This window comes from Periplaneta americana, chromosome 5, assembly GCF_040183065.1.
Source record: "Periplaneta americana isolate PAMFEO1 chromosome 5, P.americana_PAMFEO1_priV1, whole genome shotgun sequence".
In the NCBI taxonomy this organism is placed as follows: Eukaryota; Metazoa; Arthropoda; class Insecta; order Blattodea; family Blattidae; genus Periplaneta; species Periplaneta americana.
The window spans coordinates 20092350-20112586 of NC_091121.1; the positions used below are offsets into that span (position 1 = coordinate 20092350).

The 20237-nt window shown below is 35.4% G+C and overlaps 1 protein-coding gene across 2 annotated transcripts in view; it reads left to right on the forward strand.

Moving 5' to 3' along the window:
* Positions 1-20237, forward strand: part of LOC138699511 (tenascin-R-like) — a 121969-nt gene that overhangs the window by 55961 nt on the left and 45771 nt on the right. For both annotated transcript variants that reach the window (XM_069825451.1, XM_069825452.1), the window contains exons 7-11: positions 2604-2788; positions 7790-7928; positions 10813-10905; positions 12684-12776; positions 19517-19657. In XM_069825451.1, the coding sequence (XP_069681552.1) occupies positions 2604-2788; positions 7790-7928; positions 10813-10905; positions 12684-12776; positions 19517-19657 (651 nt within the window). The remainder of the gene's footprint in view (positions 1-2603; positions 2789-7789; positions 7929-10812; positions 10906-12683; positions 12777-19516; positions 19658-20237) is intronic.

Genomic DNA, 20237 nt, shown 5'->3' on the forward strand with positions numbered 1-20237 from the left:
CTTACTTAGTACCTATTCGTACAACGTTATATAAAATAGGGAATGCAACATTATTTAAATTCGAAATTAATAGTTTCAAATTTAAAATTCAATTTTATCACCGGTAATTATTTTAACTCATATTTAATTTTTGTTTTTTAATTGTTGGAATGTTTATTCAATATAGCTCTCCACTTATTAATAAATTGTTATGAGCAGGAAATGGATTTCTAGGTATTAAAAAAAAGAGAGATTTAGGACTTCATAAAATCCAATTTAGGACTTCTAGGAGTTTATATAAATTAACAATAAAATAAATTTATGCAGCATCAGTAGTAGCAATAGTAGTAGTGGCGGTAGTAGTATTACTACTGGTAGTGGTAATAATGGTAGTGATAGTACAAACAGCAGAAGTAATAATGGTAATAGTAGTGGTAGTAGTAATTGTAGTGTTGGTAGTGGAGCAGCAGCAGTAGTACTAGTGGTGGAAGTAATGGTAGCATGTAGTAATAGTAAAAGTAGTAATTGAAGCACCAACAGTACTAGTAGTGGTAGTAGTACTAGTAAGGTGAGTCGGGGGAAGATGCCAGTAGGTGGAAGACGCCACTAAGTTGATATTTCCGTAATCTGCCAATAGACGGCTGTATATTCCAGTCTCAGAGTGTGAGCGGAGGTCTACTGCACGGTCGTGAGGAATAGCTCCTGCTAAATCATCTTTAATCCAAGTAAACCGAGGAAATTTGTAGATTATTGCTGGTGAGTGGGCTTACTATAATATTGATCTTGGTTATAATTAAGGCTTTTCGGTTAGGCCTAACGCTTGTGTTAAGAGCCTGATCCTTACATACGTTTTTAAGCCAAGTGCCTGATGGTGGTATTCGCCATTCTTTCTGCAAAACTAATGCTTGATTATACATAGGTGGTATCTTCCCCTACTCACTGGGATAAGATGCTACTTCGGTATAATCACTATCTACATCAGATAATTCATAAGACAACCTCGCCTTCAGAATTTGTATCGCGTAATTCAGTGGAGACAATATAAGAATAGTTCGCCGTGGTCTGGTTGGTCCTAGCAATCGGTCGGGACTAGGAACTAGCTCCTGATTGGTCCGCAGCGGGAAGCCCTACTGATCGCTTATATACCAGCTAGACATGGTCCCACGACACTTCAATTCCTGAAGAAGATGGCAGAACCAGTCATCGAGAGCTTGGAAGCAATTATCCAACTCACACGGAACGTACAGATAATAAAATTTGAGCATTAATTTGTGAATAAACTGTTCACTTTATGCAAAAAAGACAAAGACATAAATTGTTTATCGTTTTAATATATATCGCGACAGTCATAGTAAGCCTTAAACTTTTAAAGAGATATGAAAACATTGGCAACGAAACTTTCCACACAATTTATTTTTTATTCGTTGAACTATGTGTTGTAGAAAAATGTTTAATTAGAATTACTGATTCTATTTCACACAAGAACCTCCTGTTAAAATCTGTGCACTCATACCACTAACACTCTATATAATAAGGGAAGTTCAAATTTCCTTCGACCGCTTGTTCATCCACATACTGAAATATTCCTTCACTGCGGCACCTTCTCCCGACTTACCTTAATAGTAGTGGAAGTAATAGTAGTGGTAGTAGCAATAGTAGCGATATGTAGTGGCAGTAGTTGTAGTGGTTGTAACAGTACTGGTAGTAGTAGTAATGGTAGTGACAGTATGTGTTAGTGGCACTATTAGTGGTAGTTATAATGGTACCATGATAGTAATGATAACAGCAATAATATTGGTAGTACTGGTAGTATTGATAGTAGTAATAGTATTGATAGTGATTATAGTAGTAGGCCTAATAATGGTAGTATTAGCAGCAAATTAATAATAACAGTTGTAGCACTATTATTAGTCTACTAGTAGTAGTGGTAGTGAAAGTAGTACTGCTAGTAGTACAGTAGTGTAGCAATAATGGTAGTAGCAGTATTGGTAGTAGTAACGCTAGTAATGGTAGTAAAGTAATAGTGGTATTAACAATAGTAGAAGTAGTGATGAATTTTATTAAAGACGCGTTCAACTCCTGAGTTAATTTTAGGGTCATAATTCAACGTGGGCGATAAACGACCGAAAAATTTTGCCTGGAGTCCTGTGTTATAGAATCCCTAAGGGAACAATTTTAAATGGCGCTATTTGATTCGCATAGAAATTTGTAAGGACAGTGAGCAATTTCGTCATACTTGGTGCAGCGATCACAGTGCTGACTATTGTATTCGGAGTTCGCGGGTTCGAACTCTGCCGAAGACGATGTATCTCAAATGGCAATAAATTTCTTAGCAAACCTTTCTTCGAGAGAAGTAGATTTAAGGCACGCAAAATAGTGATGTTTGTTATAAGGGGTTCCACGAAAAATGTGTTGGCCATTTATTGCGAACATCCGAATTTGTAGGTAGCACAAGGGAATTCATGTCTTGCATTAAGTTATGTGCATGGTAGAATACTATTTTAATACTCGCTCTAAAAATCAAGCATCATTTATGCTGAATAATGAAACAAAGATATTAATAACTGCAGTTTTCACTGTTTGTTGTTATTAGCATTTCAATTAACTCAATCTCTATCTTTCAGTTGGAAGCCCTTCATGGATTATGACGGATGAATCGGGTTTTTTCAAGAGTCCTTCCTTCGTGCCAAGCTCCAACAAGTTGTGTGTGTCGGTCACATATTACAAAGCTCCATTCAGCGTCCTAGAGTTAAACGTTACTTCACACACTTACACGGTGATTTTCGAACCTATATCTACACATTATATGGTGAGTATACTGATCTGTCAGCCAAAGACTCCTGACCATCAGTTTGAAAAAGTTTGTGATTTTTCCCCAGCTTATTAGTTTCAAACCTTGCATATTGGTAACCTCAGATCATCCATTTTCCAACGGACGAAAAACCAGTCGAATATTATCGATTATCAGATATTCCAACAGAGTAACGCACTCATTTAAACTGTCAGTGCGTCTTTACTGGCTGGGAATTGGAAAAAAGACAGACACTAGCCTTACAAGACAACAATTCGTGTGTGTTTTACCATACGTAAAAGCCGATTCTGATCACCCTTCGTACACTAACAACATCACTCATCATCATGGTTTAGGTCTTTCAAGCTTGTTCCGACGTAAAGAGAACTGATTCTTCTCTCTAATAACTGGCCTTCCTTATCTTCTAAATCCTATCGGTGTGTAGTTGCACATTCATCTGTCATTCTCAGTAAGTGTTAGTATCAATTTGTCTTTCTGTTTCCAGTTTGTCAGCCAATTTAAAAATATTTAATTCTCTTATCTTTATACTTCTTTCCTGCTCCATAAGAGTATAGCCCACGGTTGGTCTCTGATTCTTCTATCTTTCTCTTAGTCGTTCGGGTCAAGAATCCAATTTTCACTGCCATATATTAGTAATGGAAACCAACATAATCTTATATAACTTATGTTGAGTATCTTGTCGCGTTTCGCTTGTTAAATTTGTTCTTACGGTTCCATACATTCTTTGAAACTTCTGTAATTTTATATTTCTATCTTCCTTTTGGCAGTATGATACTATATTGACCCAAGTATTTGAAGAATTTTACTTGTGCAATAATATTGTTATAACTACTCCGCATCTGAGATGATTTCTTCCTTTGAACGCCATTATTTTGCCTTTGTACATGACATGTTAAGATTAAATTCTTTGCCGGCACTTATTTTTTCTGCTTGACATGCAGTGTCTTGGAGATTATCTTCTCATGTGCAAAAAAAACAGACTGGTCATCAAAAATAAAACAATGTTTAAAATTACACATACTTTGCTTTAAAACTCTCAACTAAATCAGCTTGCCATTTCCTAATAGTATGGTTAATATATATATATATATATATATATATATATATATAGGCCTATATATATATATATATATATATATATATATAGAGAGAGAGAGAGAGAGAGAGAGAGTGGAAGTGAAATAGTCTTGAAGATTTTCAGAGCGAATAGTTCATGTTATGTGTAACAAAAAATATAACATCATAAGTTGGAAAATTCAGATTTTTTTTTTTCAGAAAAAAAAAATCCCCCCCCCCCAAATGTTCAACAACCTCTTATTCGCTAACTATTGCGAGTAGGATCGTGATTTTTATCCATATCGATAGAAAATATAATGAAGAATAATTTATACCTCTGGAGTATTTCAATAACTTGGACGATTTTCGTGTAAATTTAATTTTAAAAACCTCTAATTTCAAGCCACTGCACAAAGCGAGTTGGTTACAACACAGCGTAAGAGAACAGCTCATCTAGGGGGACGCACCGAGTTCGTTGACCTCTTACATCTGTATCACGAGTAGAGTGTGTTAGCGGCGATGTTGCCGGACTGCTGAAACGTCAAACTCAATTTTCTAATTAACCGTGCATTTAATCACAAAACGTAACATAAGTTTTCTATCCATTTCAGTGTACCCTATCGTTCCTTTCAATCTGTATATGTACTGTGTATGTATGTATATATAATTGTTTTACTAATGGCGAGTACTTGACTGTTCGTCATTCACCCATATCCCGCCAGTCGTGTAAACAAATTTACCGACACAATCGTTGTCCAGAGTGCGCCATAAGACACTGGTCTACGCTACACCAGCGATGAGATGAGATGATGGAGATTTCTTGGAATGCTACAGGGGAACCGGAACATCCGGAGAAAACCCGTGTTACCTGGACCACGGACTTGCCCAACATAAGTTATAAATTGGGAGTATGTCGCGGATCGAACCCAGATCCAGCACTCTAGCCACTAGACAACCTTAGCGGTGCATGGTTAATATAGCAATTCTGAAGACAGCGGGCATCCTTGTCTAACAGCTTGGTTCACCTCTTCTGTAATATTGCTAACTGCTGTTTCTTTGCCAGTAGTTATTCTTGTGTTTGACTACAGGCTTTGTATTGCATTTAAAATGTGTTTCGGACAACCATCCATTTTCATTATTAGAGCATAGTTTCTTTCGGTTTATTAATAAGTATTTAATGAATTTCAATCTTAAGACATATCAACTTGCAAATGTTTATTTGCTATTTAATAACAATATATGAACGTTTTCGCCGTTTAGGGCATCTTCAGATATAACAAAACATATAGTCTGGACCTATAATAGAAATAAATTTATAGAACTTCTTCATTTATATACTTCAATAAACCTGAGAACACGTAATAGGATGCCATCACATCAGAGTAGCCATTTCAAAGTCAATGACCTCTAAGTGAAACAATTACAGAACACACATCAACTACGAAAACTATCTTGTAACTTACGACAATTTTCAGCCATGATCACTCTAAATATTTTATTATCTTCATTATAAATTTTAAATTTTAACATTGACTAATTTTAATCACTGTATATTAATTGTAAAGTAGTCATCAATGTCAAACAACATTCATTCAAATGCCAACGGCCTCTCTAAGTGAAATAATTACAAAACACACGAACATTAACTACGCAAACCATCTTGTAACTTACGACAACTTTCAGCCATGATTACTTTAAATATTTTATTATCATCATTGTAAATTTTAAATTTAAAATCATTGACAAATTTTAAACATTGTATATTAAATGTAACATGAGCTATATGTATAAAATAAAATATTCGTCCAGTCTAAGTTCAAAATCCAAAGATTATCTCAATATTCATCCTGTATCATGTTATATTTACATAAAGCTCATGAATTTCATGTATCACATATAATGTTCTCTATTTCCTTGTTATTTGCATAATTTACTATTATAGGTCCAGATTATATGTTTTGTTATATCTGAAGATGCCCTAAACGGCGAAAACGTTCATATATTGTTATTAAATAGCAAATAAACATTTGCAAGTTGATATGTCTTAAGATTGAAATTCATTAAATACTTATTAATAATTTACCAGGCATATTGATATATAAAATGAATTGTAAATTATTCTTTCGGTTTAGTCTATCAAAGCCTTCTCATAAATTTTAAAAAATATGAACGTTGAAAGATTATATTCTCTCCTTTCTTCCACTAGTTGCGTTACAAATATACCGTCACAGTAGGAAAGCCACTTCCTGGAACAGCATAGTTCTTCTCTCAAAATGTGATTAGGTTGATTCTAAGAGTAATAATTTTTGCATATATTTTATGGGTTCCTATGCCACATTCAAGAGACTAATACACCTATAGCTGTTGCAATCTCTTCTGATTCATTTTTAAATACTGGATGTATCATGACTAGAGAGCCCATTTGGGGTTTGTAAATCGCAAGGTCAACTGCAACATCGACTATAGGTACGACCATGAGCAGCACGTAAGGTAGTGCAGTGTACTGTCCTCATACAGCCAGAACCACAACTAAACTTGGCGATACAGTCATTTCGACTACATATTTCTAGTGTTCTGTGAATACACTTTAAAATATTAAACCAACTATTGCTTACATTTCACATTAAGTTACCATATTTATTTACAATATACAGTCGGCCTGGGTAGTGTAGTCGGTATAGCGCTGGCCTTCTGTGCTCGAAGTTGCGGGTTCGATCTCGGCCCAGGTCGATGGCATTTAAGTGTGCTTAGATGCGACAGACTCATGTCACTAGATTTACTGGCATGTAAAAGAACTCCTGCGGGACAAAATTCCGGCACACCGGCGACGCTGATATAACCTCGGCGAGCGTCATTAAATGAACCATAATTAAAAAAAAATACTCAGTGTATTACAGAATTATAATACACATATTTACAATGAACTTATGCAGTTAACCATATATAAAAGATGTATATCATCTTACTTTGCATTACTTTCCTTTCTTTCATGGTTGCACTTGTTGCAATGAAGAACAAAATATTTCATTAGGAATTGAAACGTGAACCTCTTACGATATTCAGTTAGGCAGTTAGTTTTCAGGAATACTTCATACATGGAGCTTAAATCCATTGCACTTATCTGCCATATTAGAATAGCATTGAAGTAGTGTTTGTACTTAGAAAAACTTCTCTCTACAAAGCATGATGTAGCAGGGGCGAATATAAAACATGATACCTACCGATACATCATTATTTTAATCTATTTCGCAATCCAACATCCAATAAAAATTCTTAAAATTACGGATCAAAAAAATAAATAATAGACCTAATAATAATAATAATAATAATAATAATAATAATAATAATAATAATAATAAAATGAAGGAAACTAGACTTACGGGTGTAATAAAAGTATTCTCCTCTCGATAAAATTGTCCGTAGGGAAGTTTTGAGGTCCGAACTCTTCAACAAACAACTGCAGCTTCAAATATCGAGACATTTGTTTTCGGCGTATCTTACCGATGTTTTAGTTTAAAGGTAAATAAATGCTACGAGATCAAGTAAAGAAGTACGGAAGAATGAGAAGAATTACTTCCCACCGTAATTCTTCTCATTCTTCCGTACTTCTTTGCTTCATCTCCAATAGCATCTTACTGATTCGCATACGCCTAATGATGCAATTGAACACTGTAGAAATTCAAAGTCGTTCTTGGATTTTCATGGCAACGAAAACAAAATCTCGTAAAGGGACAGGTTGGCCAATTTCTGAAACGTTCTTTCACAGAAGCTGTCATATCCTTTCAATATTGTCCTGAGTATAAATCAATGTGGCAATGCTGTCTAAAACAAACTGAAATGATATTTCATAGTTGGGTAACGTTACACTAACATTGTGTCTCATTCTCTTTGATATTCAAGGTTATCATGAGCACAACGTTAAAAATCTGTCAATATTTCCAGGAAGGAGGTTGGCAAACTACGAGATACATGGCGCAGCTTCCAGATACAACACGTGATTCTGTGAGTGTCCTATTGACAGCCCAAAATCCAGGAGTCTCTAAGTTTCTTATACAGAGAATTTTAGGATGCAATGGCGAAGGTAACTAGCTCACTATTGTTTTTCTCTTCTCACTAGTGTTTGTAAAAGCATAGTATAAGAAGAGGTTGTGATGTAGTAGCATACTCCCTTATTCTACTCTAATATAAAGAAATAACCTCTAAATCAACTAAATATCAGGTACTCTGAAACTTTGTCGCTCCATAACACATTCTGTTGAAGAACATTCTTCTGCGAAACGATTTATATAGGGAGACAAAAGTACAGAACACGACAAACAAAACTTGACATTGGTAACATGCTCGCACGTAGCCACTCACTCCGTTCTCTGGCGGACGACATACTGACATCTTATACGGATAAAACGTAAGTATTTTCAATCCTCGTACAACAGACAGGTGCGACATAATTCATGCTCTAACCGTCTTGAAGATTTGACTTCGGATTTCGCATCAATCTTGTTCGCATATCGTCAAGATTTTTTGCAAGGGCTCTCTTTGCATATCTAATTTTTTACTGTTCAAAATAGGTCCAGTTTCACGCCACTTCTTAAACAAGACGAGGACATACTGCTTAGACGATTGGGTGGCTTCCAGAAAACTTAGCCGAAACTTTCGAAAATATTTTACGTAGGTACCGGTATGACTTTTTCATTAAGAGATCTCAACAATGAATATTCGTTGCTCAGTTATGTAACTAACCATGATTCTTTTTAAGACTACGGACTCTTGTGAGAACACCACGAAACTCACCAATGTTTGGTAATCTGATTCCAGTGGTGTCTAACGCAGACTTGCATCACTATGTCTTCTTGCTTATCAGCATAGGTAGAAAATTCTTACCAAAACAGTAGATTTCAGTTGAGTACAGAGAGGAATATGAAATAGATGTTACGCACGTCTCGTCCTGCTACCTATCAATACAGACGATACACAGTCCATTCATTCATTTAGGCTGGTATTCATAGTCGACACTTTCGATTAAAGTGTCCTTTTGAAGACGCAAAGTATCACTTTTCCGTTGCACAGTCGACACTTTGATGCAAAGGAACACTTTGGATGAAAGTGTAGTTCCGACCACACTTTGAGCCGAAAGTGACACTTTGTAGAAAAATGGCGGACGTCTTGGAAGTTGTCGATTATTAGAACGTGCGGAAGAGATGGCACAATGTGGACAATTTACAAAAGCGCTACATTAGAGATAGGCCTAAAGACAATCCCGTGGAATTTTATAATGATATAGAATTTAAAAAACAGTTCCAATCTGATAAAGAAACTTATTGAGATTGCTCATATTTTCGATGACTGGTCGACAAAAACGAATAATAGAGGTTTGCCAGTGTCTCCAATAATACAGTTATTGACTGCATTAAAATTCTATGCTACAGATATGTACCATACATTAATATATATATATATATAATATTATAGTTCAGATATTTCTGTAGTAACATTCGTATATTTATAACCTCAATTCGATGAAGTGATATGTAGGCAGATATGCCTATATAACCTATTTTTTATTACTGAAACGAATTTTTTAACTTAAATAATATTAAACTAACTTCAATCTAATGTAGGCATAACTATCTTAAATTAGCATTGAGAGACCTCAAGTGCCTGCCTTCTAAGCAGATTCCATAATTATATTGGGTTTAAAATTAGATAAGATTTATCTTGATGTTGATATAATCATTACTGTTTTGATACCGGTAATATAGATTTTCACGCCGGTAAGCAATACATCTACTGTCTCTAGTTCATGTGCAGTCATAACTTCACCATGAAAAGAGATCTCATACTATTAGGCCTATTTTGTTTTGCATTGTAGAAACATTTGACATTCAAAATATTCCTGAAGAGCAGGCAATAATGGAAACGAGAGAGAGAAAATAGTAATAGTAATAATAATAATAATAATAATAATAATAATAATAATAATAGCAGTAGTAATGTGTTTATTTCATTCTTTTTTTTTACTTCTATTCACTATTCATAAAAAAGACAAAAATGAAAATAAAGGAAATAACACGATATACCAATGAAGCAGATATGTATAAAACCTAACCTAACGATATAAATTTAATGATTTTATATATATATATACACACACACAAAAGCGTAACCTACTCAATCCAATTTAACCTAACTATATAAACTAATAGAAGATATCTACAAAATCTAACCGAACTATATAAATCAGTGGAATGGATACATACAAAATCTAACTTAGCGACATAAATCAATGAAAAAGATATGTATAAAACCTAATCTAACTATATAAAATAATGGATCAGCTATCTACTGTACAAAACCTAACCCAATTTCACCAGCAGTATCACTAACTATTTAATAAAATGTTATATATCTGAACTGACTTAAATAATGTAAACTATCGGCAAAAAAAAAAAAAAACTAGAAACTGAAATAAAACAACTTTAAATATATATTTTCTTTCTCGTGCGATAAATTAGGCTCTCAACTCAAATCACAAGCATTATAATCTGTGGGTTACACATTAATTTGTTATTGTTTGTTCACTTGTTTTGAAAGGCATTGTGGGACTTCTGTTACCAACCAAATTGTAACTCTACACTTTGCTGGCGTAAAGTTACACTTTGTGAAGTGCACTTCTTCAATCGTCTATGAATACCACTAATATGAAAGAGCCACTTTCGTCAAAAGTGTCACTTTGCAAAGTGGTGATATTAAGTGTCGACTATCAATACCAGCCTTAGTGTTCTGCCCAAGGGCAGGTCTTTCCCTGCAAACGTGGAAAACTAGAAATCGATTTCATGCAGCGTCACAATAACGTCTCTGTACACTAGGTTTATCCTTTGTAGGGCCTGTATTGAGAAAGTAAGGATTACGAGAGGGCCACATACGTAACTGGATGTATAGCCTATATTATGTTGCTGCTGTTACAGACTTGGAGGATATAGCTGCGTTAGGAGAGACAGAGACTATTCCTCAGTACGGATACGATGTGGCTGTTGTACGAGATTCAAAATCTGGCGGAGGTAAGTTTCTTAGGTTCGTTTTCTAGTACATAAAATAATGAAACACAGTATCTTCATAATATAGTCTGGTCTAATATAAACTACGCTTTATTAATTCACTGAATGATACGTTTCTGGTTCTCACTATGAAATTGATGAACTGAATTGTTTTTTTTTTTTTTGGAGGGGTTGATGGATAGGGTATGTCAACCTCTTTAAAGTGATGTGTCTGAAGATAAGGGTGCAATTTTAAATTCGAAAGTGATGGAGTGGAGCAGAAAATTCAATCACCAGTGGTTCTGAATGTACCTCTCGAAAACTAAATCGACTTGTTTTTCCTCATAATCGTATCCCCTGGACATCTAAAATTATTTCAGGTGCGATGTTTTGAAATGAACACATAGTATTTTGTTCGTATTAGTCACCATTTTCAAGATATAACTTTTAATTACATACATGCATACATACATACATACATACATAGGTGTCCTGCCCATGGGCAGGTCTTTCACTGCAAACCCAGCATTCTCCAATCTTTCCTATTTTCTGCCTTTCTCTTAATCTCCGCATATGATCCACATATCTTAATGTCGTCTATCATCTGATATCTTCTTCTGCCACGAACTCTTCTCTCGTTCATAATTTTTAGTTATTACATAGAACATCTTTAACATCAACGGGTTAAAACAATTGCTAACAAAACAATGTCTAGTCAATGAAATTGACTGATCACAATAAATTATAATGCAAATCCCGATTCTTCCGATTCATTTATAATTTTCTGTCCAAGGGCAAGTCCTTTACTGCAAATCCAGCGATCTCTAATCTTTCCTATTTTTCTATCTTAGTCTCTGCATACGATCCATATATATTGGTACTATTTTATATCTTCTTCTGAACCGAACTTTTCTCCCGTTCACCATTCTTTCTAGTGCACCCTTCGGTAGGGAGTTTCTTCTTAGTGATCCGGTAATTTATTTTTCTCTTCCTGATTAATGTCAGCATTATTCTTTCTTCGTCCACTCTTCGTATCACAGTTTCATTTTTTATTCTGTCTCTCCTTTTCACACGCTCAATTCTTCTTTATATCCACATTTAAAATGCTTCTAGTCGTTTCTCTTCACTTTGTCGTAATGTCTGTATTTCTGTTAGCCTACATACAATGCCACATTACACACAAAGCACTTCAACAGTCTCTTCCTTAGTTCTTTTTCCAGACGTCCACAGAAGATGCTCCTTTCTCTATTAAAAGCTTTCTTTGCCATTGTTATCCTCCTTTTGACTTTCTGGCAGCAGTTCATTTTACTACTTACAATACACTCCAAATACGTTTAGCTATCCACTTGTTCTACTGCTTCATTTTGAATTTGCATGTTTCCTTTCTTTATTTTTCTTCCAGTAACCGTGGTCTTCGTCTCGTTTGCATTTTCATGTACTCAATATTGTCCACTTCAAACCGGTCTCAGTATAATTTAGTACCAGAGTCTACATTCTGTTAAATCATAAAATGGTGTATGAAAGTGCTAAATGATCAAAGCAGAATTTACGTTTATTATCGCAAAATTATGAGCCTTCCCATCTCTCAGTATATTGATATAACCTTTAAAATTAATTACAAACCATCCTGAAAATTTACTCAACGATGAACTGAGAAGAAAGTAAAGCGGATGTTTTTGTTGTTGCATATAAGAGTTAACAACATACACCGTTAACGAAATCCTAAAAACGCAACGGTCAGCAGATTTACAATGCTATTACCGTATTAGTTGTCTTTATTCGTTCTATAATTCTGCTTACAGATGCCCTGGAGTGTGTAAATGGCGGGAAGTTTGACGTGGAAAGACGGGGTTGCATTTGTCCTGCAGGCTTTATTGGCAAGGCCTGCGAGATTGGTAAGCATAGTTCATACTCTATCAGTCTTATGTCATATAAAACAAAATGGAATATATAACTTGAACTACATCTATGAAGTGTCGACATCTTTATCAGATAATGATCTGTAGCATAGGCTAATTTGCAATCAGGACCTACAACGCTCTTGATAAACGTTCATCATACGATCACGTCATACTTTTACACAAACAGGAATGCGGACTTAGATTACATATTCCTGTGACGTATTACCTACGTGATGACACTAAAATTATAAAAGAAAGTTCTTGAAAATTACCAAAAACAAAACTAACTATATTTGAATAAGGCTAACGACCCTGGTGTTGGAGTAAGTTGGAGAGGAAAACAGCCTCTCGGGCCTTCATTGCTGTACAATTACGTAGTAGCATAACTGATAGAGAAGTATTTAGTGACGTATCACAAGCTTACTTAACAGTAAAACGGCTCAGATCAAAGCGCCACCATACCAAATTCTATCTAGGAGTCACAGAACTACTTATGGGTTTGTGCGAGAAACAGTTCAGAAATTTTCTTCTTACGCATATGTAGGTTTGGGCGCTAATAACTCAATTGAGTCACTGCAGATTTTCCCTTCAACTTCCCACTCCATCTTCCCCGGCTGAGACGAGTAGTCAGGAGGATAAGCATTGCTCAGTGACGAGTTGTATACGGCAAGCATTAGGGTAAACATTGGTAATTTCGTGGCAGTGGTTATTTCGTGATACTTTTTCTTTGCTCTTTTGTGAACTAACCAATGGTGTTACGAGATCCAAATTTCCTCCAAGAGATTGCATATGTTGTCCAGTTTCCAGAAACATACAGCTAATCTTTGTGTGACTATTGTAGTTGCTTCAGTGAGCTTTCATGTTTGAAGAGAGCAAGTTTGCGTCGATTTCTCAGGCATACAAATTTTGTGGATGTTTGTAATTACATTACAGGCTTATTACTAAAGATAAGCAGATGATATTTGGCACAAAGATTTATTGCATCTTCATAAAATTTTAGGAAATGTTTTTGGAATTTTAGATACATCTGTAGTCGCCATATAGGCTTAGCTTTACTGATAGAAATCTTAGCTGTATGAGGCGAAATTTTTTTGAGCATTAAGTGTTACAATTTTTAAAATAGTATAACATGTACTACAATAGGAATTTTAGAAATCAGAAGACAAGATGTGATAACAAAAAAAGAAAACGGAGACGCAATGGGTTCAGTGTAGCTTCTGTTTGATTTGTTATCATGCTAAGTGTCAATGATAAGTGCTAGATGACTTACTTGCAAGAATTGTGACAGAAGATGGACCGGAGACAGAGGCAGACAATGGAGTGGCATCATGCAAATTCACCAAAGAAATAGAAATTCAAAAGTACACCTTCGGCAGGAAACGTTATGGCTACTGTGTTTTTCGATTCAGAAGGACTCTTGCTTGTGGATATCATGCCACACGGAACCATCATTAATTCTGACGGGTATTTTGCAACTCTTAAGAAATTTCAAGTTCGACTGAGTCGTGTTCGACGACATCGGGAGAAGCAGGATGTTCTGCTATTGCACGACAACGCACAGCCATATGTCAGTCACAAGAACACAGACCAGATCAGAAAATTCGGATAGACAACACTGAAACAACCGCCTTACAGTCCTGAACTGGCACAGTGCGATTACCATCTCTTTGGTAAACTGAAGGATCCCTTCGCGGAACGAGGTTAGAAGATGACTCCCTTGTGCACGCTGCTCAAGAGTGGCTCAGACGTGTTGGTCCAGACTTTTACCGTGCTGGTCTACAGGCCCTCGTTCCTAGGTTACGTAAGGAACTTGAAAGGGACAGGGATTATGTGGAAAAGTGACATTTTGTTTCTTAAGAATGCATCTACATTCTGTGAAAATAGCAAAGCTGTAGGATAAAAATATAATTTTTAAACAAACGTTATGCATTACTTTTGGAGTTACCCTAGTAATATAGGCTATAGTAAAGTCCGTAATAAAAGTGTTCACCCTTTCAGGGCAAAGAAGATCCCTTTTCAATTTTAATTTTTACTTTTATTTTATTCTTATTATGTGTTGATATGTATTTCTATGTTTTCTTGCTATGAATATTAGACGGAATTACTATGTTTGAAGTCTTGTAACAATAATTGAGAATTTCATTTGACTTTAATTAATTTTTCCACAATTCTTCTACCTCTCACGAAATTATCAATGCAATATCACGAAATTACCAAGGTTGTCACGAAATAACCAACCTTTCAGCTTAAGTTGTAAAAGTGGTTTTTGGCACATATTCAAGAACGTATCCAATCTTTTATGTCTCCAGATTTGTACAGCAAGTTATCGTCTTTTAGATGAAAAAATCGAAATAAGGATATGTTTACACATTTGCATTTTAAATTAGTTTTCATGAAATTATCACGAAATTACCAATGTTTACCCTATAGCTTTAACGAACTTTCGGCTTTGGCTGGTAGCCTGAAATCCATCACTGATGTACAATGCCTACTGTGCGTTTGCTTATAAGGCAGAGTAAGCGAAAAGGACACTGTTAGAGGTTTCTGAGTTCCGTTTCACTTCCCCGTTGTGTCCAGGGCTGCTCATATGAAAAGCAGCTACACAAATTTTTCTAAATTGGCATATTGTTGAACAGTGAACTCTTCATCTGATACCAATTTCTACTTAGAAACATTTTACAGTGAAGTATTTGGCTATTAATTAGAAACATGTCATAACAGTGGCGAAACCTTCACATAAATTTTGCGCTTTTCGCAACAATACAAAATCCTACATTATCTTACGTTTATAGTATCATTTTCTGAACTGTTATTCAGAAGACATGTGTGACTTCATTTACCGTGCTACTAAATAAGTGTATGAAGTTACGATTAAGGCATTGCACACAAAATACATTGTTTCAAAATCCTAAAAATATTTCATTAGTTCAAATAAAAATCGGCTAAGCCTTACTAAGTGTTACGGGGGTATAGACCGGAGAATGGTTTGCATACCTGTCATTGCTGTTGCGAATAAATGAAAAAGATGTTACATGTAACGTCGGGTAAAACACGCCTCCTTGTCTGGACGTAAACAACTGAACAACTATACAAATATGGCATTCACCACGACGAATTAGACTGCGTGCTCTCCTACCAACAGCATTTGCATCACAGCTTTTTCCATCCCTTTTAAATTTATACATTATATATAACATTTTAACATAGTTAATATCAAATTGTACAAATTTAATTTTAATGATATGACCTAATGAGAATATTTAGCCTTAATTGTATAAGGTTAATATCATGCTGTGCCTTTCCTTGTTTTATACACATACGAGAACCTAGAATCAGTGTTCAGCTTTACCATGTACAGTTTACCTCAAGAGGCACGAAACTTATATACTTGTAAATGCCAGCACGTGCATTACTTACTATATCATTAATTGTTAGATCAACTATCACCTAATTTAAAATTGTTTGCATCTCATGCACCTGATGATGACTTTTTTGAAGTCGAAAATATTAGTGACTTTGTAATAAATATTGTGATGTAACAGATTATCTGACCTCACAAACTGAAAAGTGTATTTGACTGAAAATTTATTATATATAATTATTAATTGCATTCACACTTTTCTGAACCAACATGTCCTTTAAAATCTGCAGAATAGCTAAGTTTGCACTCAGTGGGTGTCATACTCTTTAACTGCTGACAGAAAGCTAAACGTATGAGAATCTGCCAACAGAACCTCACAAGATAACAGGAGGAAGGTGATCAGTTCTTGCATCGCATTGTGGCAGGTGACGAGACCTAGTGCCATCATTCTGACCCATACTCCCGTTGCTCCAGTATTTCCTCGTCCTAAAAAGCTCAAGTTGCAAGAAGTGCAGGGAGAGGTATGTTATCGAATATCGAGGTCCATTGCTAGTGCAATTTCTGGAGCGCAGACAAATGATCAATGCACAGCTCTATACAATATCCTCGGAATCTTGGGTAAATCATCAAGAATAAACGCCCAGACTTTTCTTTATAAGCAGAATGATTTTATTCTATGACAATTCTCGAGCTCACACTCTCAGATCAACAAGGGACGGGTTGCATATGTTTTGCTGGAAAGCACTATCATACCTCCCTTACAACCCAGACTTATCTCCATGTGACTTTCATATTTTTGAAGAGTTTAAAAAAGCCTAAATGGAACAACATTCCCATCGGTTAAAGTGGTGAAAATTGCTGTTAAACATGAGTTCATCTCCAGGCCACAGCAATTCTAGAAAGCCGGTATCGGTTGCCTGGTGCCACAATTATGAGAGGCATGTTAACAACAATGGCGATTATTTAGCAATAAGTTTAATTTCTGTATTTCTATTACAGATGGAAGGGTTTGATTTGAAAGACTCAATAACAATTCAAGCGGTGTTATTAATCTATTATCGACAGAGTCACACGAGAGCGGTTCGGGAGTTACTTTATACTGTGAAAATAATTTACAAAAGGCACTGCATACATAAAAAAATTGAAATGCATTATTTGGTTAAATTGTCCTGAAAGTAAACATTTTGATACATATTTGGTAAAGATTCAATTAAAGCAAAAACATTATTCATCAGTAGACTTCGTGGAATTGCCACGAGAATCGCAAGGTTTACTGCGCACGCGGTATGGACTGTATAAGAAAGGGGGCGTGCAAACGATAGATTATGCCTGTAATGTTAACCTGAGCAGTATACTGCGGTTACAATAAAACCTGAATCCTTCATTCAAGAAATATAATGAATGATCATTGAAGTAGGAAATGTCTAAACATGTAAATACACAATTATTTTACAGTGAGATATATTAACTCTTAAAATGTAATATAAGATACATAATCCTTGAATATGTACATTACAGTAAAGAGTTATGTACATTTTGAGCGACTGCAAAGTAACCTCCTCCGATGGTCACTTAAACAGTTTTTATTTTGGGAAAATGTACGTTCGAAATCACACGATGTAATACGTACATATTTGAAGAACGGAAAGTCACTACTTTTTAGTACACCAACTTCAGATGTCTTGTCGTGACCTGATAGTACATCATTTATAATACGAAGTTATGAATAGCCAGAATTTTTAGCAATAATGTTTCTCAACTTACATTTCACTTTTTCTGAGATTAGTGAATTGTTATTTTGGATAATGGTTTGTAATACTTTATCCACTATATTAAGGACTTCTGAGAGTTGTAGTTTAGACGATTCTAACAGGATGATGCTTTTGGACACGATTTTAAATTTAGAATCAATGAACAGAATATCTTCCAATAGCTGTTCAGAAGACAATGGTTTTACAGCTGCAACAGCGGAACTGTCTGTCCTATCCAATGCATCAATGACCTCTATTATTTTGCCGTAATGTTCTGCATAATAATTAACAGCATCCAACCACGTTCCCCAACGGATCAAGATTGGCTGCGGGGGTAAGGGTATTCCAGGGGCAATTATTTGGAACAGCAACACTCTCATTGTAGTATGTTTGATTGAATTATTGTCTGCACTGAACAAATGTTAAGCTTTGACTATTCCAACCACAGTAATGCAAAAACAAGTGCTTACATAGGTATACATTAGCTGTAGCTGCTCTATCTATTAGGAGCGGTCACAACTCAACATGAACTGCTTATACTACGAGACAGGGCGGTCGCTCACCTCTTCTATACTACATCGGCAACCTGATTGCATGCTGCCTGTGGCAATTCAACGAAGTCTATTCATCAGTTATTTACAGATTTCCAAAGACATTTGACTCGGTAAAGTGAGAAGTTTTATATAATATAGTAATAGAAATACAGAAATTAATATTCTTATTGGATTTGGTATTCCCAAGAAACTCGTTCGATTAATTAAGATATGTTTCGGTGAAACGTACAGCAGAATCCATATAGGCCAGTTCCTGCCTGATGCTTTTCCAGTTCACTGCGGGCTAAAGCAAGGAGATGCACTATTACTTTTGTTCTAGAAAGTCCAGGATAACAGAGAGGGTTTTAAATTGAACGGGTTACATCAGTTGCTTGTTTATGCGGATGATGTAAATATATTAAGATAAAATCCACAAACTATTAGGAAAAACGCGGGAATTTTACTTGAAGCAAGTAATGAGATAAGTTTGGAAGTAAATTCAGAAAAGATAAAGTATATGATTATGCCTCGTGACCAGAACATAGTACAATTTCCCTAAATTTATTATTCTTTGCAAAAATACACCAGCTGTGAAGATTTGCCTGGCATTGATACACAAATTGAGCAAGTGTGCAAAATTTCAGCAAAATCCATAAGTTAGCTTCTGAGTTTTGGGTATATTCTTAAAAAAAAACTGTAACTTTGGGGTAATGAAGCGTAGAATTTAGGATTACAATGATGAGTGGCGTGACATCATGGCATTTAATAATTATTTTCGGGCACTTTCTTATGGAATTTCGAAGTAAAATTTTGTAAAACTAATTTCTAAACATCAGAGACTAAAATAAATAAAATTAAATTAAAAAATAGAATTTTTTACCATTATCTTTGACATCTCCTCTTACGGTAGCAGCACAACCATTAAGTTAATCTACCTTGCTATACACCGCTGATCTGCCATAAGAAACTTACACAGACTTCTAAAAGAAAACTGTAATTAAAATATAAAGGAAGTTTAGGTAAGTATGAGTTAAAAAATAAGGCATAATCCATCATATAATAACCTCCAATGATTCTGGCTTCTTGCAGGCTGTGGAGAGAACTTTTACGGATCAAAATGTGATGCTCGGTGTTCGATGACCAGTCGGGGCTGTCAAGGGATGAGACTCTGTCGCCCGAAGCTGCCATGCGCCTGTGCTCCGGGGTTAAAAGGAACTCACTGCGATATAAGTAAATATACCATTTCTTCCAGGGTATCTTATTTGTAATAATAATAATAATAATAATAATAATAATAATAATAATAATAATAATAATAATAATAATAATATGATTTAATGTTTCGGTACAACTGGTAAATTTGGTTTCCATCTCAGAAATGTTTACTCAAACTGAAGAAACGAGTGTCTGTTTTTAAAGTGGATATTTTACGACGCTTTTTCAACTGCTAAGGTTATCTAGCGTCTGAATGAGATGGAGATGATAACGCCAGCGAAATGAGTCCAGCGTCAAGCGCCTAAAGTTACCCAGCATTTTCTCTTAATTCTTCTTCTTCTTTGGCACTACGGCCCTTGTAGTCTAGCCTTGGCCTCCCTTAGGATCTTGGTCCATTCCTGTCCAACCAGAGCCTTCTGCCTCCATCTTCTCATGCCTAGAGTCCTTAAATCTTCCTCCACTCCATCCAACCATCTTAGTTTCTGTCTGCCAATATTGCGCCTGCCTTCTGGTTTTGTGTTTAGAATCTTTTTTGGTATTCTCTGATCATTCATCCTGATTACATGTCCTAACCATTACAACCTACGGGCTTTGA